The sequence below is a fragment of the Microcaecilia unicolor genome, chromosome 5, assembly GCF_901765095.1.
Source record: "Microcaecilia unicolor chromosome 5, aMicUni1.1, whole genome shotgun sequence".
In the NCBI taxonomy this organism is placed as follows: domain Eukaryota; kingdom Metazoa; phylum Chordata; class Amphibia; order Gymnophiona; family Siphonopidae; genus Microcaecilia; species Microcaecilia unicolor.
Window position 1 is genome coordinate 214,401,713 of NC_044035.1, and position 25,847 is coordinate 214,427,559.

General features: G+C 43.1%; 1 protein-coding gene across 1 annotated transcript in view; it reads left to right on the top strand.

Annotated features, from left to right (window-relative positions):
- Nucleotides 1–25,847, top strand: part of PLEKHG4 (pleckstrin homology and RhoGEF domain containing G4) — a 507,451-nt gene that overhangs the window by 155,138 nt on the left and 326,466 nt on the right. The window contains exons 4-7 of the mRNA XM_030205018.1: nt 12,010–12,090; nt 16,664–16,787; nt 17,201–17,294; nt 21,482–21,568. Of these exons, the coding sequence (XP_030060878.1) occupies nt 12,010–12,090; nt 16,664–16,787; nt 17,201–17,294; nt 21,482–21,568 (386 nt within the window). The remainder of the gene's footprint in view (nt 1–12,009; nt 12,091–16,663; nt 16,788–17,200; nt 17,295–21,481; nt 21,569–25,847) is intronic.

Below are 25,847 nucleotides of genomic sequence, written 5' to 3' on the forward strand. Positions count from 1 at the left end.
CCTATCCACACCCATCCTGTTAGAATATCAATGATATGCTTTGATGTCCCCATGCATACTTCCTACCCACCCCCCTCCTCCCACCCTGTCAGACTGTCATAGTAATGCTTGATTGTTTTATCAAGAAATGTATTAAGTTATGTCCAATAAAAAAGGTATCATCTTATTTTCTTTTCCATGTTTTATTTTGTTTGATTTCTATTGATAACACTATATGTGTGAAATGACACCTGTGTATATAATGATATGTCATGAGGGTAGTTACTCAAACGTGATGTGAAGTGCTGATGCTGAGAGGAAGGGACACATACTCAGCATACCTTAAATATAATTATATTCTGCGTTTCAACACATTTTTGAAATATTCCACACCAAACCTTTTTTTTTCAGCACCATTTCATTTTTTTATCAGCACCAAAAATTTTTTTATCAGCACCAATTAATTTCCTAATGCATTTAAACAATACGATTATCATCGATTATCTCCACCTTGACAAAATATTCAGTGTAGAATTAAGACAGATATTTTAATGTCTCTCTATATTCTCAACTTCTCTATATGGACCCAGATGATATCCATAAGACACATTTACGTCATTATGATTTACTATTATTTGTTCTGTAAGGCCCAAATAATGTATACAAAGTATTCTTACTTTTATTGTATTTTTATTATAGTACATGTACATTACACACTCTGATCATGCCATTTTATATACACATCTTTTAATTTAATATTTTTTAATTTAATTTATTCCTATGTTTTATAAGCATGTATATGTGATATTGTGTTTGTCCTTCATTGTTGGACACAAATATTGTTATGAGAGATATTCATATATACACATATATACACAATCTTTTTGTTCTTCTCCACATTTTTAACATGTTTTATATTATTTCATATATACAATTTTTTTTTATAAATATCCTGTTTCTATAGATATCTTTTTATTCATATGTACCTCTCATATTGCAATTAAAATTGTACTTTGTTTTTTTTTGTTTTTTTATTTATATTATTCTTGTACAATTTCTTCTTTGACATTGAATATCGATACTGCTCTTTTATATATTTATAATTTTTACATATATCTGTGGTTTTTAATTTATATATCATATATATATATATATATATATATATATATATATATATATATATATATATGATCTTTTTGTAGACTCCTGATGGAGGCCTAGTGGCCGAAACACAGCATTTGTGTCTAGTCTTTTTATCTAATAAATGTTTGTTTCTTGAAGAATCCATCTCTCCAGTCTTTGGTTTCCATGGTCAAACATCCCACTTTTTCTCTTACTAAGAAAAGGAATCTGCCATTTATTGACCAACAACGATGTAAAAGTGGCCGTGGTAGAGAGGTTTAACTGCACACTAAAGTCTAAAATGTGGTGATACTTCACGCCACACAACACTTTTCACTATGTAGATGTATTTCAGGCCCAGCTACATAGCTATAATCAGAGTTTTCACAGAACGATACAGGGTAGACCTATCAATGTGATGCTTCTGAATTCTCTGCAGGTCCGGAAAATGATCTATAGAGGGAATACGGAACTAGCAACAGCCGTGAATCATTTTGCCAAAGGTGCTCACATTAAACTGGTGAAAACAAAAGGCACTTTTCAAAAGAGGTACGAACAAACGTGGACCTGAGATATTTATAATAACAGATGTATTATACAGGGGGCAGATGCCTGTTTACAAGATACAGGATTATGACAGGGAAGCCGTGGAAGGGTCTCTTTACCCTGAAGAACTATTAAAAATCAGTCCTGACACTGACAGGGTTTACTGAATTGAAAAGCTTTAGAAGTAAAAGGAAGGGGTCGGAGCAAAACATGTCTAGTGAAATGGAGAGGCTGGCCGGAGAAATTTAACAGTTGAGTGCTGGCCAGTAAGGTACAAGACATCTATGGCTGCGCATGAGAACCTAATGGTTTTACTAGTAGTGCAAGCTTGCTCACTGACATCACAGCTGGTTTTGATACCTTGTACCTGTATACAAACATCGTGGAGCAACAGTTAGTAGTGAATCATTTTGTAGCACTGCTGCGTTGTGTACCAGTTAAAGGGAAAAGTAACAAGTTTATCAACCTTGACATATAATAAACCCTATTATGTCCCTTGTGAACAAGGATCATATTAATACTATTTCCTTTGAAATAAAGATGGATCAGAACAGACACATCTCATTTTGCTACGGGAAGCTCCAGCTATGCAACCATCTTTGAACACCGTCAAACCCAACGCACACGTACCGTTTCACCCGAAGGCATCAACAGGGGTTTAACTGCGAGAAAATAGGATAAATATCATGGAAACCATGTATAACCTACAATGACTAGTTTACAAATTTTATATCTCTTTCTACACAAAGTACCTTACAAATTTTGTCAGCAGCTCTCACAGGAACGACCCTCCACAGGAGTCTGCATCAAAATGGCGCCGCTGTTCGATATAACGCCAGCGCATGCGCTCTCTGTATTTAAGCCATTACATGAATCAGTAACTCCTCCCCTAGTGTCAATCTTACAACCAGCCCAATCAACTTCTTTATTGAGGCCTGTAGGCTGCACTGTATGCCACTCATATATGAAACGCTGTTCCGTTCACATAATTTTTTGCAAAATGTCACCACCTTTCCCTACGCTAAATTGTACCAATACTACAAATTTAAATTGATCTATGGAATGATTGGCATTAATCCAATGATCAACTAGTGGCATATCTCTTTTCTGCAAACGAATGTTGCTTAAATGCTGTGCCATACGCAATTTAACTTTTTTTACTGTTTGGCCTATGTACCATAACCGACAAGGACACGTCACAGTATATACAACCATGTCTGTATCACAATCTGTGTTGCATAGCTGTGATTAAACCCATAAGCGGTGATACTACACAGTATTTGTGAAGTACGAATTATAAAGTTTGGAATTGAAGCACAACACGAGACCGGGATGAGACGAGTCATATTTATTCCAGCATGATAGGATTGGACAATATGGCATGTACATGATTGGAGAACATTTGCACCAAGCTGCTGGTTAACCATCTGATCAGATTTAAGATACAACTAAAGAACAGACGGTTCAGAAGATTCAAAGAGTGAACAGTAATTGGGATTGATAAAAGGACTAGAGCACCTACTAGGTTGCATAGAAGAATATATTGAGTCTGTTAGTTCATGCCGTGTGTGTGGACTTATTCATGGACTTGTGTAACTGTGTGTATATTCACTGAAGCAAGAGAGGTATTAGGTTAGGTAATATCTGATTGATATGAGTGCATATGTAATTAGGAGAAAATAGGTATTGATAATTCATGGTGATAGCTGATGTATAGTAAGGATGAGCCATAGGCTTACAAGAATATGAAAATAAAAATTATATAAGCAATATAATATATTAGAGTGGTTACTTTTTGGCAAAACAATGAATATACATGAGATAAGATTTGCATGGAGGTGGATACAAATTTATCTCATGCATAGTTCATTGTGGACATCCTGAAAACAGGATGGCTAGGTGTGTCCTGAGGACTGGGTTGAGATTCCCTGTTTTAAGGCCAGACAAGAGACTGGTAAATGGAGTTCGCTCGGAGGAGGGAAAGGTGAGTAGTGGAGTGCCTCAGGGTTCGGTGCTGGGGCCGATTCTGTTCAATATATTTGTGAGTGACATTGCCGTAGGGTTAGAAGGTAAAGTTTGCCTATTTGCGGATGATACTAAGATTTGCAACAGAGTGGACACCCGGTAGGGAGTGGAAAGCATGAAAAAGGATCTGAGGAAGCTAGAAGAATGGTCTAAGGTGTGGCAATTAAAATTCAATGTGAAGAAATGCAAAGTGATGCACTTAGGGAGTAGAAACCCAAGAGAGACTTATGTGTTAGGCGGAGAGGGTCTGATAGGTACTGAGGGGGAGAGGGATCTTGGGGTGATAGTATCCGAGGATCTGAAGGCGATGAAACAGTGTGACAAGGCGGTGGCCCTAGCGAGAAGGTTGCTAGGCTGTATAGAGAGAGGTGTGATCAGCAGAAGAAAGGAAGTGTTGATGCCCCTGTACAAGTCGTTGGTGAGGCCCCACCTGGAGTATTGTGTTCAGTTTTGGAGGCCGTACCTTGCGAAGGATGTTAAAAAAATGGAAGCGGTGCAAAGAAAAGCTACGAGAATGGTACGGGATTTGCGTTCCAAGACGTATGAAGAGAGACTTGCTGACCTGAACAAGTATACCCTGGAGGAAAGGAGGAACAGGGGTGATATGATACAGACGTTCAAATATTTGAAAGATATTAATCCGCAAACAAATCTTTTCCAGAGATGGGAAGGCGGTAGAATGAGAGGACATGAAAAGAGGTTGAAGGGGGGCAGCCTCAGGAATGATGTCAGGAAGTATTTTTTCACAGAGAGGGTGGTGGATGCTTGGAATGCCCTCCCGCGGGAGGTGGTGGAGATGAAAACGGTAACGGAATTCAAACATGCGTGGGATATGCATAAAGGAATCCTGTGCAGAAGGAATGGATCCTCAGAAGCTTAGCTGAAATTGGGTGGCGGAGCAGGTGGGGGGAAGAGGGGTTGGTGGTTGGGAGGCGAGGATAGTGGAGGGCAGACTTATATGGTCTGTGCCAGACCCGGTGATGGGAGGCGGGACTGGTGGTTGGGAGGCGGGAAGTACTGCTGAGCAGACATGTACGGTCTGTGCCCTGAATAAGGCAGGTACAAATCAAGGTAAGGTATACACATATGTTTGTCTTGTTGGGCAGACTGGATGGACCGTGCAGGTCTTTTTCTGCCGTCATCTACTATGTTACTATGTTACTTCTTCTCTAAAGATTCTATCAATCCAGTGCACAGTCACCCCAATGTAACATTTTCCACGGGATGACCAATAGTCTGTTATGATAGGGACATATGTCTGTTCACCAAGAATTGCAACCAGCTTCAGCTTCATTTCTACTTCAAGGTGACCCAACTCATCATTGATCTGTTTGGTTGGAGACCAGTAACCAGTTCAAGAAACACAGGCGCCTCTACTGTTCTCATAGGCTGTATTCCCTGAACAGCAAAATTTAAGATGAGAGGATCTGCTCTTTTTGTGACAAGGTTTAGCTGTATGGTTTACTGAGGAATCATCATTTACATCTTACTTCCAGTTTTACTTTTAACTGTAAGCATCAAATGTAACTGAGTAAAAGTAGTAAAAATTGGTAAAATTATTACTTCAGTAAAAGTAACAAATGTTTCCTGTAATTCTTTACAAGTGAAAGTAACAAAACTTTTACTTAAGTACATTTACTTAGTTAAATTACAACACTGGTGTTAATTGGCACCAATTTGCAGTTACAAGAGTAACTACACTTAGGCACTATTCTAGAAACTTAGGGCCTGATATCCAAAGCGATTTAACCAGTCAGCAACGGCCGCTGGCCAGTTAAATCGCACATAACTAGCTATCTGCGAATATTCAGCAGGAGATAGCCAGTTATCTCCTCTGAATATTTACAGTTAGCACATAACCGGGATCTGGCTATCTCGGGGCTGTTCTGGGGGGGCTGATCACACTTAGGATCTGATATTCAGTGCTAATCGGGCAAAATTAAAGCATATATAGCAGGGGCGTAGCTACGGGTGGGCCTGGGTGGGCCCAGGCCCACCCATTCTTGGCTCAGGCCCACCCATTTGGATGTTCTTCTCCAATCGGAGGCGGAGGGCTGTACGGGGGTGTGGCCGGCGTGGCTTACATGCTGTACCGCCTCAGCCTGCACCTGCTGTTCGTGCCCCGCCGCTCTCGTGCTACCTGCGCGCCGCCTCCTGGAAGCCTGCTGCGGGCGGCCGACATCGATCCCAAGACCCGCGCCGCCTTCCTGCTGGGCGGGGCCGGCATGTACGCAGTGGCGGCGCTGGTGCACACGGCGCTGGAGCAACCCGAGGCGGCCGAGCAGGCCCTGGAGCGCTTCCAGCAGCTGGGCCCCGTCTGCGCGCCCTCCTCAGATTTCCTCTGCGGCTCCGACGAGCTCTTCGTGGGCCTTAGTCTGTGCGCCGCTCTAGAACTGAAGCAGAGGCTAGGACAGGAGGTAAGTCGGTGTGGAAGCCTCAAGGTGGGCCATCTATGGTAACCAAGAAGTAGCTGTGGAATGAACTGTTGACCCTTACATCATCTGATGTATGGGATCCTGTTGACACTGATTCCTGAAGGTTTTTTTCCCTTGGGTTTCACTCACCCGAGGAGGGGGGTTGGTATGGGAGGGGGAGGTGTATGTGTGCTTGGTTTCTTGGGGCTACAAATAGGGGCAAAATTGGATGGCAGGAGGCCTAGATCTGAACTTTATCTCAGATAAGAATCAACTGAGGAGTTGAGTTTTGAGTTTATTTTTTATGTCACTCTGTACCAGGGGCGTAGCTACGGGTGGGCAGCCTAGTGTACCACGTCGCGGGCAGCCGGGCATCCGCTCAGGTCTCGCGGGGCAAGCTCCGAAGTTCCGAACATCAGCCCGCCAGGCGCCTACCTTCGGGAATGTACTGCAGGGCCGCACAGGCAGCGCGTCGTAGTGTTTCCCATGATTCCATCCATCGTACGCGGCGGTAGCAGCGCTAATGACTGGACGTGCGCAGGTGCGAGGCGAACCTCAGCCTGGCCCTGCCTGGACGTGGGAATTGGTTTGGGAACTGGAAGTTCGAGACAGATGAGAGATCATTCCAATCCAGAGTCAAGTTTCAGCACTCAGCAGTGTCTCCATAACTTTACTGCCAAGGTAAGCAGCAGCTGCCTGCTGCCAGCAGCCCAGCCCAGCAGCTGCCAGCAGGTAATAAAATTGTAAATGCTTTTTTTTTTCATCATAATCATCATGTAATTTTTTTTTTTAATTAAGGCTAGCTCAAGAATTAGGTGTCTGCTTTGGTTGAATCGTAGCTGCCATCTTCTGAGTATGTTTGTCTCTAGTTACTCTAGGTTGATAAGATGGTCGTTGACAACCTATTTTAGAATTATAAGATGTTCTGGGATTCATGTAATTCTTGTGTTGTTGAAAACAGGGCTCTGAAGAAAAATACAAAAGCTTTTTATAATTAGATTTTTGTAGTTGTGGGCTCAGTGGTTGTATATTTCATATAATGTTTTTTTTTGGCTGGGGATGATCTCTGTAGTGGCCAGGTTAAAATAAAAAAAAAATGTTTAATGTAGGTGGGTTTTTGGATGGGGGTGGGCTCTGAAGTGCCCAGGCTGTTAAAAAAACAAAAGGTTTTATATTTAGTGCTTCAGGGTGGGGGAGGGGGAAGAGTGGGAACAGGGGAGATGCCAGACTATGGGGGTAGGACAGGGCTGAAGCTAGGCTACAGGGAGGGGTGGGGGGTAGGGTAGGGCTGATACATAGCTACGGGATGGATGATAGGGAAGGGCTGATGGGCTGATGCTGGGCTACGGGGATGGAGGGGGGGGGGTAGGAAATGGAAATAAAGGTCTGATACTGGGCTACAGGGATGATTGAAAGGGGAAAAGGACTTCAAAGGTATTTACCCATGTTCTTTTTAATACAGTTTAATCAGTCATTTTCATTTGTTATAAACTAAACTTTGAAGGATATATGCCATTTCTGTAATTATATTGCAGGATCCTGACATATGTGTTGAAATGTTTGCCATTATAGTAGACTTAAGTCTTGTCAAATTTAAGATATGGGATAACGTAACTCTATTTCAAAATATCAGTTTTTCCATTAAGTATGTGTATGGTTTATGCTGATGCAGGGCAGCTGTTGGGCAGACTAATTAGAAATCCATCATCCAGTGCAATCTAAGGCATTATTTTGTAGTATTCCAAGAAACACTACTCATACCTGTATACATAGTGCCCACCCATATTACCTCTGGGCCCACCCAAAATGTCAGGTCTGGCTACGCCACTGATATATAGGACCCCATAAATAGCTGGCCTATCTTTATTTGCTAGCCGATGGCCAGTTAGCACTGAATATTGGCTTACTGGTTATCAGCTGGTGAAAAATAAAACCAGATATTCAACGCCTGTCACTGGAAAGGGCCCAGCATTGAATATCCAGGTTCAGCACCAGTGGTGGGCAATACAGTTAAACCCGCCGCTGACTGAAAATCATCCGGCTAGCGCCTAAGTTCTATAGTGAGTAACTGCAAAGGAGGAGTTAACACGGGAGAGGCATAGAGGGGCATAATCGAACGGAAACGCCTATCTCCATGGGCGTTTATCTCCGAGAACGGGTCCGTGAAGGGGCGGGCCGAACTGAATTTTCGAAAAAATGGACGTTTTTGAGCTGGGCGTTTGTTTTTTAGCGATAATGGAAACTAAAAACGCCCAGCTCAAAAACGTCCTAATCCGAACCATTTGGTCGTGGGAGGGGCCAGGATTGGTAGTACACTGGCCCCCCTGATATGCCAGGACACCAACTGGGCACCCTAGGTCAGTGCGGTGGACTTCAGAAAAAGCTCCCACATGCATAGCTCCCTTACCACGGCTGCTGAGCTCCCAACCCCCCTCCCCCAAAACCCACTACCCACAAATGTACAACACTACCATAGCTCTTAGGGGTGAAGGGGGCACCTACATGTGGGTACAGTGGGTTTTGGAGGCCTACCATTTACCAGCACAAGTGTTACAGGTGGGGGGGGGGGGGGGGGGTGGGCCTGGGTCCACCTGGCTGAAGTGCACTGCGGTACCCCATAAAAGTGCTCCAGGGACCTGCATACACACAGACCTGAAGGACTGGTTGCTGCTATATACCATTGGCACACCAGTTGACACCTGAAGACTAATCTCTCCGAAAACGTCCTTTATTGGAATAACCGCCTTTACTCACAGTTAACTGCAGATCAGAGGTTGTGCCCCACTGGCAACGAGTCTCCCTGGTACTGAGATGAGCAGTAGGTCAGAGCTTTCAGCCACATTCAAGGTAAGAACTAAGTTGTCTAACGTGGCTAACACAGGAAAGGGAACTAAAACTGGCTTACAAAAATGGCCACTACCGCATGGACTACAACAGGTCACACTCTGACCCAGTAGGCAGGGGGAAAAGCACCATGAGAGAAGAGCCTACAACTACCAACATCGTGAGACTGTAACACAAGCTTATGAAATCACGGAGCCCAATACCCTACACCCACCACAATGCAATGCTGATGTGACCCTGTACTGCACCCGAGAGCCACATCTGACCCAGGGAAAGGCTGTGACAGGATCGAAGACATTCTGCTGTCATGGAGGTGGGTATGGCATTTGAGGCCGGCATACAGGCAGTGGCGTTCCTGGGGGGGGCTGGCACCCGGGGCGGATCGCCGATGCGCCCGGCCCCCCGGGTGCAGCACCCCCCCTGATGCAGTGCGGACCACCCCCCCCCCCCGGCGAAAGGACACCCCTGCAAAGGACCCCCCTCCCCCCCGGCCGGGTGCACGCCGCTGGGGGGGGGGGGGGGGGCCGCGTGTGCGCCTGTCCTCCGTTGTTCCATGCTTCTCTGCCCCGGAACAGGAAGTAACATGTTCCGGGGCAGAGAAGAAGCATGGAACAACGGAGGACAGGCTCGCGCGGCACCCCCCCCCCCCCCCCCCCCCCCCCCAGCGGCGTGCACCCGGGGCGGACCACACCCACCGCCCCCCCTACAGGCTGGAAAAAAAGTTTTTAAAGTGGGTTTTTTTTGGTGGGAGGGGGTTAGTGGCCACTGGGGGAGTCCGGGGAGGTCATCCCCGATTCCCTCCAGTGGTCATCTGGGCAGTTGGAGCACTTTTTGGGACTTGTTCGTGAAAAAAAAGGGTCCAAACAAAGTGACCCAAGATCACGGTAAAAACACCTTTTTTTTCGATTATCAGCTAAAGACGCCCATCTCTCGGCTGATAACCACGCCCCAGTTCCGCCTCCACCACGCCTCCTACATGCCCCCGTCAACTTTATTCGTTTCCGCGACGGAGTGCAGTTGGAAACGCCCAAAATCGGCTTTCGATTATACCAATTTGGGCGCCTTTGCGAGACAAACGTCTATCTCCCGATTTAGGTCACACTATAGGCGTTTTTCTCTTTCGAAAATAAGCTGGATAGGCAGGTCAGGAATGTACCAGTACTTATGCACTAAGGGCTAGATTCTATATAGGGTGACAGAAAAATCCACATGGTAAAAAAATATGCCTAGGCATATTCTCTAAAGTATACCTACATTTTATAGAATAGGCTTAAATTTCCACACAGTATATAGAATACGCCAAGTGTCTCTCCATGTGACCAACTTTGGTAGTGTCCATTTAGGCCATGTTTTACGTGGCGTAAATCCCAATGCCTAAATTAGGCACAGCAAACAATGTGCATAGATTTTATAAACTACCATGACCCGCCTATTCCACACCTATAACCACGCCCCCTTTTCAACTATTCAACTTGGAATTTACAAGTACCACATTGCAGAATACACTTGTGATTTGTGTGTGTAAAATTTAATGCCAATTAATGCTGTTAATTGCTTGTTATGTTATAACAATCTTACCACCGCCCACCAGCTCTCTCAAATTGAAATTCATGGGAGATACAAAAAACAGACTGATAAAAACATATCAGGAGATTACATAAAAATTCCAAATAAAATCTAAAATCGAACTAATCTTGACACAAAACTGCTATGGCTATAGACAGCCCTCTTCCTCAGGCTTCTGTCTGCTTTCTAGGGAGAGCTTTTATGGGGCTTTGGGACCAAACCCCACCATTCTCATGACAGCCTCTACCAACTCACAAGCTAATCTCTTCCATTCCAATTAGGATCCTCTAGGGCTCCTCACCAGCCTTTCTCACTATGAACAATGTATCCTATGGAGTTAGCAAGACCTCCCTACCCCCACCCTTCTAGAACACTCTTCCCATATCTCTTTCAGTTGGGCTAGCTTTTCCTTAATTGCTTCTCTCCTTCCTGGATTCTTCGAGGCAGTAACTCTATCCCCAAGCCTTATGGGAGTTGTAGTCTCCTTATACTAAAAGGGAAACTGCCATTTCCTTTGTACTTTAACCCACAATCTGGTGACTAGTACTGTGTATTGGAGGGGAAAGGATGGTGCCTTGTTCAGGGAAGAGATGACCAATGACAGGTAGTTAAACTTATAGTGACCTGCACAATCCCACTTATAAGTTAGTGACAAAATTTGTTTGGTGTGACACTAGTGCAGAAAGTTATGTGCCTTCTGAAATATATTCTGACTGAAACAAAGAATTCACTCTAGCCCTCTAATGAACATTTTAAAGTTTTGGGGGCATGGGGTGTGGAGAAAGGTAAGGGCGGGCTATTCTTTTCTCATTTCCTGTTTTGTATTCTTTCCTTGAACCTCCATTTACAGAGGGCTGGTTGGGGTGGTGTCTGAATGTAATGGAGAAATGATCTCACTCACCTTTCAGAATGCAAGTAGTGTCAGTAGTATCTCTCTGGCATTTATCACTGTTTGCATTTTTAGCGAGAGGATAAGGGGAGGGGGGTTTATCTTCCCAATTGAGAACTCTCACTTGTATACTTATAGCACGTATTAATTAGCAAGTCCAGGTAACTTGAAGAGAGGTATAGACAGTGACATCTTTCCAAAGGCTGAGAACATAAGAACATAAGAGCAGCCATACTGGGTCAGACCAATGGTCCATCAAGCCCAGTATCCTGTTTTCCAAACAGTGGCCAAGCCAGGTCACAAGTATCTGGCAGAAACCCAATTAGCAGCAACGTTCCATGCCACCAATTCCAGGGCAAGCAGTTGCTTCCCCATGTCTCTCTCAATAGCAGACTATGGACTTTTCCTCCAGGAATTCGTCCAAACCTTTTTTAAACCCAGGTACGCAAACTGCTGTTAGTGTTACCACATCCTCCGGCAAAGAGTTCCAGAGCTTAACTATTTGTTGAGTGAAAAAAACATTTCCTCCTATTTGTTTTAAAAGTATTTCCATGTAACTTCCTCAAGTATAATTTTCTGTTACTTGTTCTAGTGAATTTCAGTAATTTCTCTCTTTCCTTCCAGTTAGAAGTTCACAGACCTTCCCCACCTGTGCAAAAGATGTGAACATAGAGGTGCTGAGCAGTGGCTTGATGTGTTTGCCAGGTATTTATGTCATTTATTTATTGGAATTTATTACCTGTCTTTATGAACAGATTCACCCAAGGTGGAGTACAGCAGGTATAGCTTGACCTAAAACTTATTAATTACCAGCATAATAGTAAAATGGCAAAATATAAACACAAATACAATCAATGAGGTAAGTATGGAACCAGATATATCAATTTTCTACTGGCTTTTGAAGGGATAACATGTGTAATAGTGGAATATTAATTCCCTTCAGAAAATCTGAGTGAACCTGTATAGTATATCCTGATCTCACAGGCAGTTTGATACTGATACCTAGTGCAGAGCCCTCATCAGTGATGTCAGACCTTCTAGTCTCCCAGATCTTCCAGGAGGTTATTTGGCTGTGTCCTCCTGGATAACCTGTGAAATATCCTAGTTGCTGGGTTATGTTCTCCTGAGCCACTTGCGGTATATCCTGGTTCTTTAACTGAAGAGCAGATAAAGTTGCCATAACAAGCATAGAAGACCCAGGAAAGGTAACTAGACACTAAACTGGGATACAGTGAATGCACTACCCTTCCTATGCCAACAGTTGATTCCTTCTTTTCATCCAGTGCAGGCTTTATTTCTAACCAGGAAGCTTGTCTGCTAGGGAGATTGGATAAATCAGAATAGGCAGCTGCAGAGACAGGTAGTGCAGGGCGGCTTCAGTTTTACTTCCATGGTTGTGGTTGCCTTTTTTTACTTCTTCCTCGTTAATGGTTGTTGCACGGCTCCTGCTCTATAGTAGTCAGTGACAGAGAGAGAGAGAGAGAGAGATTGGGGAGGTGGAGGATGGAGTGCTGGAGAGAACAAAAGGAGAAGTGGGGATTGGGATGTGGCAGGGATGGCCTGTGGAAGGAAGCAGGGCCAATTTCACAGACTCATTGTGGGGCCTCATTTGATGAAAAATACAGTTGCTAGGGCTGGGCTCTGGAATTTGGGTAAAGCAAGTAAGAGTGATAGGGCTGCAGGGAGAGGCATGTGGAGGTGAAGAGGTTCAGACCAGGCTTGCCCAACCTTTTTTTAGTGGGGGCCACATTTTCTATTTTGCAACATGTGAAGTGCCAAAACACACACATACACATGCTCTCTTTTTGAGAATTACACTCTATATACTCTCTGAGAACACTCAGTCTCTCTCTCATGTATCCCACAGCCTTCACTTACTTTTCTCTCTCATGTACATCCCCAGCCTTCACCCAGTCTCTCTCTTACTTTGATGTACCCCCCCCCCCCCACACCCTTTACCTAGTTTCTCTCTCTCTCTCTCTCTCTCTCTCTCATGTACCCCTCCAGCCTTCACCCAGTCTCTCTCTTTCTCTCTCTCTCATGTACCTCCCTCCCAGCCTTCATCCAGTCTCCTTCTCTCTCTTTTGTATACCTCCCTCCCATCTTTCTCTCTCTCATGTAATAGGCTTCAGCATATTTTTTGTTATTGAAGAGTCTTGTTTTTCTTGTGTACCCTTGTTTGGCTGTATCTATGAAGGCCCATGATTAATCCTCACTCACACTATTGCAGGTCTCTTTACTAACTATGCATTTAAATTCATGCATACTGATGTGCATTAACACACTCTTAACTGGTTATCTCATCAGGGCCAGTTTTGGGCAATTGTCCTAGGCTTCTGTACCACAGGGGGCCCCAAATCTGCAAAGTAGAAGAAAGTGCAGCCCTAGCATTTTTAACACCAGCCAAGTTTCTCATGTTAGTAAATAGAGCCCATAGTTTTTGAAAATTGAGAACTACACAAGTTGTTATTACTTCCTGGAATGCCTCCACTCAATGACAGTAAAAGTATGCACCTTCTAGAACATCATGGGAAGGTGGGCAGTTATCAAAACATCTTTTTTACCAACCTAAATGGTTTTTGAAAATTGTCTTCTGAAGATAGTAATGGTCTGTGACTTATTTTATGTACTATGTACAACTTATTGGTCTTTCTAAAATGTTCTTAATCCCTATTGACAAAGGACAGTGCTGAACTTTTGTTAACTCTTATTTTCTATATATGGTATATATTCCTAGAATTCACCATATGCTATTTTTGGTATATTCTTTTATATAAGGGAAAAGATTGTGGGTAATATAATTTCAGCACCTTTACCATGAAGTGAGCAACATAAACTTGGCCTATCTACTAATATTGAGCTCTCACTGATACAATCTGATACTGGTTGTTAGTGCTAAGCTGTGACAGAAACTGTCTGACACCGGGACCAATGCTGAGTCCTCAATTTTGCTTTCTATCACCAGCAGATAGTCTGTGTCTTCTGGATCTTTTTTGGACACTCTTAGGCCCTGTGCCCTCTTCCCCCTCCATCTTGCCTCCTAGTTCTTCTCTAGCTGTTCTGTCTCATTATAGCAGGGCCAGGATAGCTGAGTGGAGCAAAGACACTGTATCACCTCAGAGCAGGACAGCAGCAGCAGCACAGGGACAGTGATTGGGGAAAGGTGGAGCCAGAGAGAGAGAGAGAACATTGATGGGATAGGGAAGAATCAAGAGAAGTGGAGGCAAAAGGAAATATTTCTGAGGAAAAGTCAAAGAAGGGTAACTAGATGGAATTAGATTAAGAGAAAAAAAAACAGATGAAAAATGGAGGGCTAATGCAAGGAAAATTCTGAGGAGTTGATGGGAGACTCCAGAGGGAAAGGAAACAGAGAGCTGAAGAAATCGTGAAGGGAAGGAGGAGGTAAGAGGAGAAGATTAAGAGGTGAGAAATGAAGATGAGGAAATAGAAGGAAAGATGTAGTGATGGAAAGGAGGGGCAGAATCTGAAGAAATTACCTGTGTAATTTTAGAAGCTGATATAAATATTGTTAGTTCCTGTACTGATCCAGTAAAACTTGTCAAAAACTGCTAAGAAATCAGTGATTACTATAAATTTACTACTACTATAAATCATTTCTATAGCGCTACCAGTCGTACGCAGCGCTTCACAATTGAACATGAAGAAAAGACAGTCCCTGCTCAAAAGAGCTTACAATCTAAATCAGAACAGACAGACAGGACAAATAAGGGATAAGGGTAGGACAGACAGATAGGATACATAGAGAAAGGGACTATTGAAGAGAGGAAGACAAGATAAGGTTACGAGCAAGTGACAAGTTAGGAGTCAAAAGCAGCATCAAACAGGTAGGCCTTTAGCCCAGATTTGAAGGCGGCCAGGGATGGAGCTTGATGTAACGGCTCAGGAAGTCTATTCCAGGCATAAGGTGCAGCAAGATAAAAGGAACGGAGTCTGGAGTTAGCGATGGAGGAGAAGGGTGCAATTAGGAGAGATTTGCCTAGTGAACGGAGTTCCTGGGAAGGAGTGTAGGGAGAGATGAGGGTGGAGAGGTAGTGAGGGGCTGCAGAGTGAATGCACTTATAGGCCAATAAGAGGAGCTTGAATTTTATATGGAAACGGATAGGGAGCCAGTGAAGTGATTTCAGGAGAGGGCTGATATGGGCATAACGACTTTGGAGAAATATTAGTCGTGCAGCAGAATTTTGAACAGATTGAAGAAGAGAGAGATGGCTGAGTGGAAGACCTGTGAAAAGCAAGTTGCAGTAGTTTAAGCGAGAGGTGATGAGAGTGTAGATGAGGGTTCTGATAGCGTGCTCAGAAAGGAAAGGGCGAATTTTGGCGATATTATAGAGGAAGAAACGACAGGTTTTAGCAATCTGTTGAATATGTGCAGAGAAGGAGAGGGAGGAGTCGAAGATGACCCCAAGGTTATGAGCAGATGAGACAGGAAGAATGAGCGTGTTGTCGACAGAAATAGAGAAAGGGGGACGGGGAGAGGTTGGTTTAGGTGGGAAGATAAGGCGCTCAGTTTTGGACATATTGAGCTTCAGGTGGCGGCGAGACATCCAGGTAGCAATGTCATAGAGGCAGGCAGATACCTTGGCCTGGATTTCTGCCGAGATTTCTGGTGTGGAGAGGTAGATCTGGGAGTCATCAGCGTAAAGGTGATACTGAAAACCGTGGGATGAGATGAGAACACCAAGGGAGGAAGTATAGATGGAATAACTTTTAGGTGGCCATTGTGAGTAGTTCACATTCTTTTCAATATATGCAGGATCTTTTAGGCTGTGTACATTGTAGCCAGTTTTCAAAGGGAAACCATTAGCATCGTCTGTCTTTGAAACCTAGTGGCCAGAAAGTAAAGAAGCTTAAAACAAATTGATAGTACTGGTATGGTCACCACAATATATGCATATTCAGCTTCTTTACCTATATGGATAGTGGTGCTGAAAAAAATATAGATATATATATTAATTTAAGCACCAGTGTCAACACTTAATGCAGTGATGCACTGGCTGAATATTGATCCCTTAGATGCTAATGCATTGTGGGGCAAATATTTGGTCAGGCTATTGCCCTAGTAGTTTACCCCATTTTGTTGCCTTCAGCTCACTCAGTTGCTCTCTTCTATAACTTTAATACCAAATACAAGGCAGATTATTTTACTTTTCTGCATTTACAGAATGAACAAGGAAAAGTTTGTTACTTGGAAAGCTTGTTATGTTTTTCTATTTGCAATTGTATATGTTAATATAATCTGACATTTTCTGACATCTAGGAGCCAGAGATAAAAATGGACGTGTTGTGGTAATCGTAAGCACAAGGAATACTACCTGGCTAAATCCCCACTGCAACACCAAGGAATTAGTTCATCTCTTCCAATATTTCTACAGCACTCTACGGTTAGTGTGAGAAGCCCGCCATTAAGAGAAATGATCACTTCATAGCCCTAGAGATCTACAGTTATAGTTTACTTTATTTGTATGCTTACTATATTGTCTTTCATATCAGATACAACAAAGGATGCATCACTTTCTGTAAAGAATAGTTACTGCCAAATATATCCCATAATGCATCCATTTGGCAGTAACTATTCTTTACAGAAAGTGATATATCTGGGAAGGAGTCTGTCAGGGGAATTCAAAGAACTCAACAAAGCACATACATTCAAATCAGAGAAGTATGTGTTAGTATTTCTTTAGCTAGCAACAAGGTTCATTAATGAGCAGCTTGAATTTTCATGTGAACACTGGGCAAAGAAACTGTTCTTAGCAGACAGTGAGTCTGGCTGTAACACATATATCTTTCCTAACAGGCAGGAATGTCAGGCTCTGGGTCTTACAATCCTGGTAGATGCCCGTCGCTGCTCTCCTGTCTCAGCACTTTTTAAAGCTTTCAATATACTGCAGGTGAGATTACAGATATTGTGTACTGTACTGGAGTAATGTGCTTTATTGAAATATATAAGGTAGAGTGTCCCATTTATTCACCTCTACTCTACCAGTTCTCCCTCCCCCCCCCCCCCCCCCCCCTTTTGGGAGCCTTTCCCACTACACTTTTGGCTCTTTGACACCTAATTCAGATATTTGCATGTGAACCACTCTATGCCTATACTTAGGCTCAAGTGGTATATCAAATGCATTCAATAAATAAATAGTACGCCACCACCTATAGTTTAATGGCTGGTGTGGCTGCGTTTTTGAGATGGGCGCCATCGGTTTCCATTATGGGGGAAACCGAGGGCACCCATCTCTAAATCCGGCGATCTCAGCATTTAGATTGACCATCTTTAATGTTGACCTAAATGTTGAGATTTGGGCGCCCCCAACTGTATTATCGAAACAAAAGATGGACACCCATCTCGTTTGATAATACGGTCGGCCCTGCCCCTTCGCAGCGCCGTCCTTGAAGATGGGCGTCCCTGGTCGAAAATGCCCCTCCACGACTACTAATATTCAAAAAGAAACCACCTCCCTTCTGAAGAACCCAAGGAATTTGCTGCAGTAATCAACCTGAATAGTTTTGCTTTAGTTATTGCTCTCCTCTCAAAAGTATTGATACAAATGTACACATGTATTTTAAGGCAGTTCTATTGTAAGGCAAAACAACATTTGTAGTTTCAAATATACAAAACTATGTGGCTTATTTTCAGAGCACTTAGACTTATAAAGTTCTATTAGCAGATGAAGTCAGAGCTTGCAGGTAGGCGGACAGGGACAGAGCTCATGGGGACGGGGAGAATCAGGGACAATGCTCGCGGGGATGGGGCAGGGATGGGGACAGAGCTCACATGGACGAGACGAGGACAAACTTTGTCCCCATGTTATTCTATAATCCAAAGCACAACATAAAGAGTGGAGGGTCACTCAATGACTTCCAAATGGGGAGTAGGAACAAAAAGCAGTCATTACTGAACCAAGCACCAAAATGAGGACCCGACGGGGACCATGGTTTGGCAGATGTGTCTTCCTGCTTCAGGAGTCACAACACATTACACATAAAAATAATAGCTAAACATGTATAAATAAACATGAACATAAGACTTTAATCACATTGTTATTACTGAATGTTATACTTTATCTTTGTTATCACATACATGATATGTATTATTTATTTATCTGCTTCTAATTTACTTGATACTCTATTTAACTTAACTGTATTGTACTCTGTACTTCTCATTCCGTTAATGGTGATCGCCATTGCGGCATAGTGTAAGCCACATTGAACCTGCAAAGAGGTGGGAAAATGTGGGATACAAATGCAGAAAATAAATAAATAAATAAAATATATAAATAAAACATATGTATAGTAATTAAATAAATACTCAACAGCCACTAAAAAGCATGTGTTACAAATATCTGATGTGAAACAAACATATACGAAAAAGCATATACACAAAATTGCATGGTTACATACAAACTATATTATAAAGATAAAAACATAAATATATCTAAATAAGTATCTGTCACGAATATCTAATGTAACAGAATCCTATACAAAAAGCTTAGTAAGCAATCTGTATTATAGTGATGAAATAATAAAAACATGAACATGTATATAAAGGAACTACCAGAGAATCCTTAAAAAAAACTAGATGAGTCCAGTATCAATTATTAAAATACTAGTAAAAAAAAGCCCGTTTCTGAAAGAAATGAAACGGACGCTAGCAAGGTTGTCCTCTAATGGCAATTATGTTTTTAAGGGAACTGTTAGGAGAGAGTATGTGTGAGAGAGAGTGAGGCCCTCATGATCAAAAGCAAACGCCAGGGCTAGAGGCTGTTAGCGCCGGCGTTTGCTACCGCCCCATGATTAGAGCCCTCGAGCGTGTGAAACAACGCGCTCGAGGGCTCTTTGCGCAAGTAGCATGCAAATGCATGCTAAACAGGGCTCAGCGCATTCATCCCCAGTGATCAGCAACCAGCGTGCCAAAGATTGGGTCGCTGGCTGCGGCAAACCCTACGCCAGCTCCGAGCTGGCATTAGGGTTTGCCGATCATTGGGGAGGAATGGTGAGCCCTGTCCAGCATGCAGTTGCATGCTGACAGGCCCCCGTTCCCCCCCAAACCTGCCAGGCTGCCAACAGGGGGCTGGAGGTCCAGCGGACCTCCGGTCCCCCCCCCCCCCCCCGACGATCCCACCCCCCCAGGTTCAGGGAGGCCTAGAGATCTGGTGGGTCTCCAGCCACCCCAAACCCCCAGAAAATGTCAAGTGGCCGCCAGCCAAACCCTCTCCCCCCCCCCCACCCACCCAGCGAGCGACGGGGGGGGGGGGGGTTGGAGGTCCGGTGGACCTCCAGCCCACCCCAACTCCCCCCCACAAGGTTGTCCGACCGATCCCAGGTGGTCCAGCATGAGGATAAGTAGTAGTAGTAAGGACAACCCCCCTCCCGGCCCCCCTACTTTTAGTTGGAGGAGGGACGCAGCCTGCCTCCCTCCTCTTTCTGTTGACGCCGCCGCAAAATGGCGGCGCCCAGCCCTGCCCATTGCATCCTGGGATGCGCTGGGCGGGGCTACAGACCATGTAAGGGAATCGCTTCCTTACGTGGTCTGTAGCCCCGCCCAGCGCATCCCAGGATGCAATGGGCGGGGCTGGGCACCGCCATTTTGCGGTGGCGTCAGCAGAAAGAAGAGGAGGGAGGCAGGCTGCGTCCCTCCTCCAACTAAAGGTAGGGGGGCCGGGCGGGGGGTTGTCCTTACTACTACTACTACTACTACTACTTATCCTCACGCTGGACCACCAGGGATCGGTCGGACAATGCTGGGGGGGGGGGGGAGTTGGGGTGGGCTGGAGGTCCACCGGATCTCCAGGCCTCCCTGAACCTGGGGGGGTGGGATCGTCGGGGGGACCGGAGGTCCGCCGGACCTCCAGCCCCCATTGCTCGGGGCAGGGGTAGACAGGGCCTGGTGATCCCATGGACCTCCAGCCCTGTTGATCATGAGGGTTTGACAGGTTTGGGCTTTTGACAGCCCCGACCTGTCAAAGTGTGGGAGGATTTATTCGCCCGCACTTCTACCCCATGATCAGAGATAATTGTGCTGCTTAAATTTGCATGCATTATCTCTGATCATCGATGCGGTAAAGCCCCGCGCTGTTCCAGCGCTATTTTTAGAGCGCTGTTTGGAACAGCACAGAGCTTTTGATCGTGATGGTGTGTGTGAGTATGTGTGAGAGAGTGAATGAGTATGTGTGAGAGAGAAAGAGTGTGTGTCAGAGAGAGAGAGAGTGTGTGTGATCGAGAGAGAAACAGAATGTGTGTGTGTGTCTGTGTGAGTGAGAGAGTGTAGTGTGTGTCCCATGTGCACCAATTATGCTCTCTCCCCTGCATTCATCTATATGCAGCAAACATCCTCTGTGCCCTGCCCCCTTCATCCATCCATGTGCAGCATCTTTCCCCTGCCCTCTCCATCCATCGTGGTGCAGTAGTTCTCCTCTGTCCCTTGCCCTCCCCCCCTACATGTGCATCAACTCTTCATTCTCCCCTGGCCTCCTCCATCCACCCATATCCAGGGCCCCCCTCCCTCCATCTCTCTCCCCTCTAAGTTCCAGGCCCTACCTCTCTCTCTCTGTGCACTCTGAGTTCCAGGCCCCCTCCCCCCTCCCCTTTGAGTTCCAGGACCCCCTCCCTCCCCTCCAATCCCCTTTGAGTTCCAGGACCCCCTCCCTCCCCTCCGAGTTCCATGCCCCTCATTCTCATTCGAGTTCCATACCCCCGCGCCTCCCTCCCTCCCTTCGAGTTCCAGGACGACCCACCTCCCCTTTGAGTTCCAGGATGACCCCCCCTCCCCTCCCGTTCAACTTGCAGGATGCCCCTGAATATCATGTGCCTGGTCGCTCGTTGAGGTTTAACCAGGCAGGAGACTCTCCTGCCTGGTTAAACCCATTTGAATATTAGATGGTGTATATTTTTGGTCAAACTGCTTGCTGGCTGTGGGAAGTACATTTGTATGACTGTGATTATATGATTATATACAGTGTTAAGCTATTAGAATGGTCACTGGATACAAGGTATATGCAATGACAACATAGTTATCAGATAAGTGTAAACTATTAACTATAAGATTAACCTGACTCTGGGTTCCTTTCTCCTTTCATTCTAGGTCACTATTCCTAATTGTATTCACAGAGTCCTGCTATTTGTTGAGAGAGACCTCACATTTCGTGTAGAAAAGCTAACTGCCACACAGGTAAAAAAATTCATTTCCTGGTAGCCTGGTCTTGGTATGCTGGAGTACTTGAACATAAGCATTGCCATACTGGAACAGATCAAAGATCCATCAAGCCTAATATCCTGTTTCCAACAGTGGCTAATCCAGGTTGCAAGTACCTGGCAAGATTCCAAAAGAGTAAAACATTTTATGCTGCTTATCCTAGAAATAAGCAGTGGATTTTCCCAAGTCCATCTTCATAATGGCTTATGGTTTTCTCTTTTAGGAACTTATCCAAACCTTTTTTAACCCCTGTTATGCTAACTGCTTTTACCACATTCTCTGCTATTGAATTCCAGAGTTTAATAACACGTTGAGTGAAGAAATATTTTCTCTGGTTTGTTTTAAATTTACTAATTAGTAGCTTCATTGCATGCCCCCTAGTCCTAGTATTTTTGGAATGAGTAAACAAGTGATTCACCTCTACCTGTTTCACGCCACTCAGTATTTTATAGACCTCTGGCATATCTCCCCTCAGCCATCTCTTTTCCAAGCTGAACAGCCCTACCTTCTATAGCCTTTCCTCATTGGGAAGTCATCCCATTCCCTTTATCATTTTCATGGCCCTTCTCTGTACGTTTTCTAACTCTGCCATATTTTTTTTGAGATGTGGTGACCAGAATTGCACACAGTATTTGAGGTGCGGTCATAGTATGGAGCAATACAAAGGCATTATAACATTCTCATTTTTGTTTTCCATTCCTTTCCTAATAATTCTATTTTCTATTATCCTATTCCATTTAGGTTCTTCTATTCCGTTTTCATATAGTTCTCAAAACGGTTTACAATAAGAGCAAATATCTCATATAGATATGATTTACAATTTTGTACTCTAATTTCAAGCTAAACTCTACATAGAATATAAGTATGTTTTCAAAGTTTTACGAAAAAGTCTGTAATTAGCGATCGTTCTAATATGCAAAGGTACTCTATGCCATATTTTTGGACCCTGAAAAGAAAACGAGCATTCCCAGACAGTTTTCAACTTCACTTGCCTTGTAAAAGGTATATGCAATGTTAGGTTTCCAGCACTTCTCAATTGCCCTCTTATACCTAAGGGAGGTATTAATTTTCCTACCATAACTGCATTAGCTCCATAAATACATTTATGTATCTGACAAGATATCTTCAATTGAATACGAAGTTCTTAACCAATGCAACTTTTCTAGCAAAGGGCTGGGTTCACTAAATTTCCCCAGACCAATATTAAACATGCTGCCATATTTTGCAAAAGTTGAAGACGATAAATTTGTTTGTTATATTATGATACAATGAGTTACAGTAATTAAGTAGAGGAATCAAGATTGCCTGTATAATAGCATAACCTCTAACTCAACATAGGGGATTTCAAACTTGAAATATTAATACCAAAATTCAAAGAAGCTTGAAACTATAAAACTAATTTTGTGTCACACCTCCTGTAACCCTCAGATTTAAACCGGTAAATCTTCAGAAATTTTAAACAATTGGAACCTCAAACTCCTCCCAATAGGGGAAATACAGTATTCAAAATCCCCTAGCTAATCAGGGAGCGAGGTACTATCACTGGTCCCTGTCTGGGAACAAAAGGGAAAAAAAACATCCGAAAAAACTCTGAAAACAGAGAAAAACAGGTGGTTTAAAAAACCTTATACCCAAAATGAAGGACAGGAAGGTGATAACACAAGACCTGTATGTACAAAAAATTTGACCCCTAGTGGTCAGCTAGTGTTGGTTCGAAATATAATTTGATTTGCAATTGTGATCTGGTCTACAACGGCAACTTTAACCACTACTTGAACTACAGTTTGCACTGCAACCATAAGTATCAGTATCTTCATTTTTTGCTACTTGTTTTTCTAATAAGGGTGTTTGCTCTTAATGAAGGGTTTTTGTGTGTTCCAGGTCGTCTGTACTGGTGTCATTTTACAGGGTCTTTATAGTTGGGTAGTTTTCTCATAGCTGGGCTTTATGGCTATTGCAGAAAGCCATGTGTTAGAGTTCTGCTCTAAAACTCAGTACAGAATTCCCTAAGGCATATGTGAAAAAATTATACCCAATACTGTAATCAAATAATATGTAAATCATCTGTGTGCAAAAAATGTGCACTAACAGGGCATTCCATTCCAGATGCATGCACAAATGGGTCTGCACTAACAGCAGCTATATTTTGTGTACACAATTAAATTGGCATTCAGAGTTGCAGGCACATACGTCTGCATATGTGTTGGAATGATGCTTTGTGCAGTCCAAGATAGAGGCAAAATCCAACCATCAAAACACAAAGGAGCCAATATTCAGACTGCGGGAGGAAGCCCGGGTGACCAGTGACCGGTATTGAATATCTGGTTTATTTTTAGCTGGTTTAAAGTTAAACAGCTAAGTTGATATTTGAAGCTAGCTAGTTAATTTTAAACTAGCTAAAGATATATCAACTATTGAAGTGGCCCAACGTGGCCGCTGAGGAAGATAATCTTGTAAAAAGCACACTCTTTTATTTAGTAAAAAGGTTCCCACGCTAACAGTCATCTGTGCCCAACATGGCCATGTTTTGCCAGGAATATTGGTTGCATCAAGGGCAGAACAACCAGCTGGTGTATACAGCATACATCACCTGGTGTGGTCCAGAAAGTAGAATGATAAAGGCACTGTCTAGTAAAAAAGGAAAATGTCCCCATGTTTAAAAACACATAACTGCTCAAAAAACATCTTTTAAAAAGGTCTGCTCACATGCTTATATACCTGGAGGCATTTGGAAAGAGTTAAAACAAACTTGCTAGGACACCCTAGCTTATATGTCTGAGAATGTCATGCATGCTTAATTACTGTAAAAAAAACTGTAAAATATCTCTAAAAACATTAGAAAGCAAAATTGCAGATAAGGAACCATGGAATCTTTAGAAAAAGCAGTTAATAGAAAGTGCTAATGTCATAAAAGAGACCCATTTTGAAATTAAAAAGCTCTGATGACATAAAATTTAAAATGCAAAAATAACCAGACTAAAAGTAGTTAAAAACTTAAAATGTTCTAAAATCCACAGGCATCAAGATCACTAAAAGAAACCATCAAAAGAAACCATCATAAAAGCCCTTTAAAATATAAAAGTAAGTTAAAATAGTGGTGGAACGCATTGAAGACTATGTTAAACGTTCCAGTGATGTCATTGTATTCCAAAGACATCTTCAATGCATTTCCAACCATTGAAGAGACTCAAAGCATAATAAATCTAAAAGAAAAGCTCGAAGAACACCTTAAAAACATATCCAAATGTGCTAAAACAACTAAGAACAAAAGTAAGATAACAAATGTGGGTTCTCTCAATCCATAAAAGTAAAAAATATAAACCCATAAAAATTGCGATCAAAAATGGGTAAGCCATCCCATTAAAATGCATAAAAATGTTTCAAAACCTTCAATAACATGCTACAATCAGGAAAACATGGTTTGAAAACATAAAAATAGTACCAAAATTAAAATAGAAGAAGCTGTCATAAGAAATGCTGTATGTAAAACATTTTCAGATACCCACATAATTTTTGCATTATGCCAACAGTCCAGCACTTTGTTTCAACACAACTCTTCTTAGTTCCTGTCTTTTTCTTTTGCTTGGTTTTGACCCATGCTCTTCAATGAAAGCAGAAAAAGTTGCAGGTCCTGTATGCTTCCAGGAAGGAGAAGAAACAGGCATGAAATGTTCATTAACACTAGCTACAGGAAAACAAGCTAACTTTTACTCTTCCTGAGAACTTGCATTGAACCCCAGCATTAGGAAACCCTGAACTCAGCTTTCGGGTCTTCTGTGCCCTTTTCTGCTTCTATGTTGCCATTGTAATGAAGATGATAGCAATTTATTTAAATTAGCTGTGTGTTGATATCAGAAAGAGTCATTGCGAAAGTTGGCTTGTGCACAAAATTCATATTTAACATAGGGTAGTGCACAAAGATGTTCACAAAAGTCTAGCTAAGCTGAATGCAAGGCTTAACACACTTTTTTACACTGGATCTGTAGCGTGGGACATAATACTGCGTAGCTCACTCATTTTACTTTATCTCTTAATATGCATTTTTCCTGTTATAGATAACCATAGAAATGTTATAAACCACTTGAGTATGGAGTTGCTTATAAAAATGCCTGAGGGCACACACGCATAAAAGTATTCTTATTTTATGAAGGCATGTAAGCACATATGTTGCCTTTATAAAATAGGTGGAACATATGTGCCTATGGGCCATTTCCACCTAGGTGCCCTATTATAAAATTACCCTCCATGAGGGCAG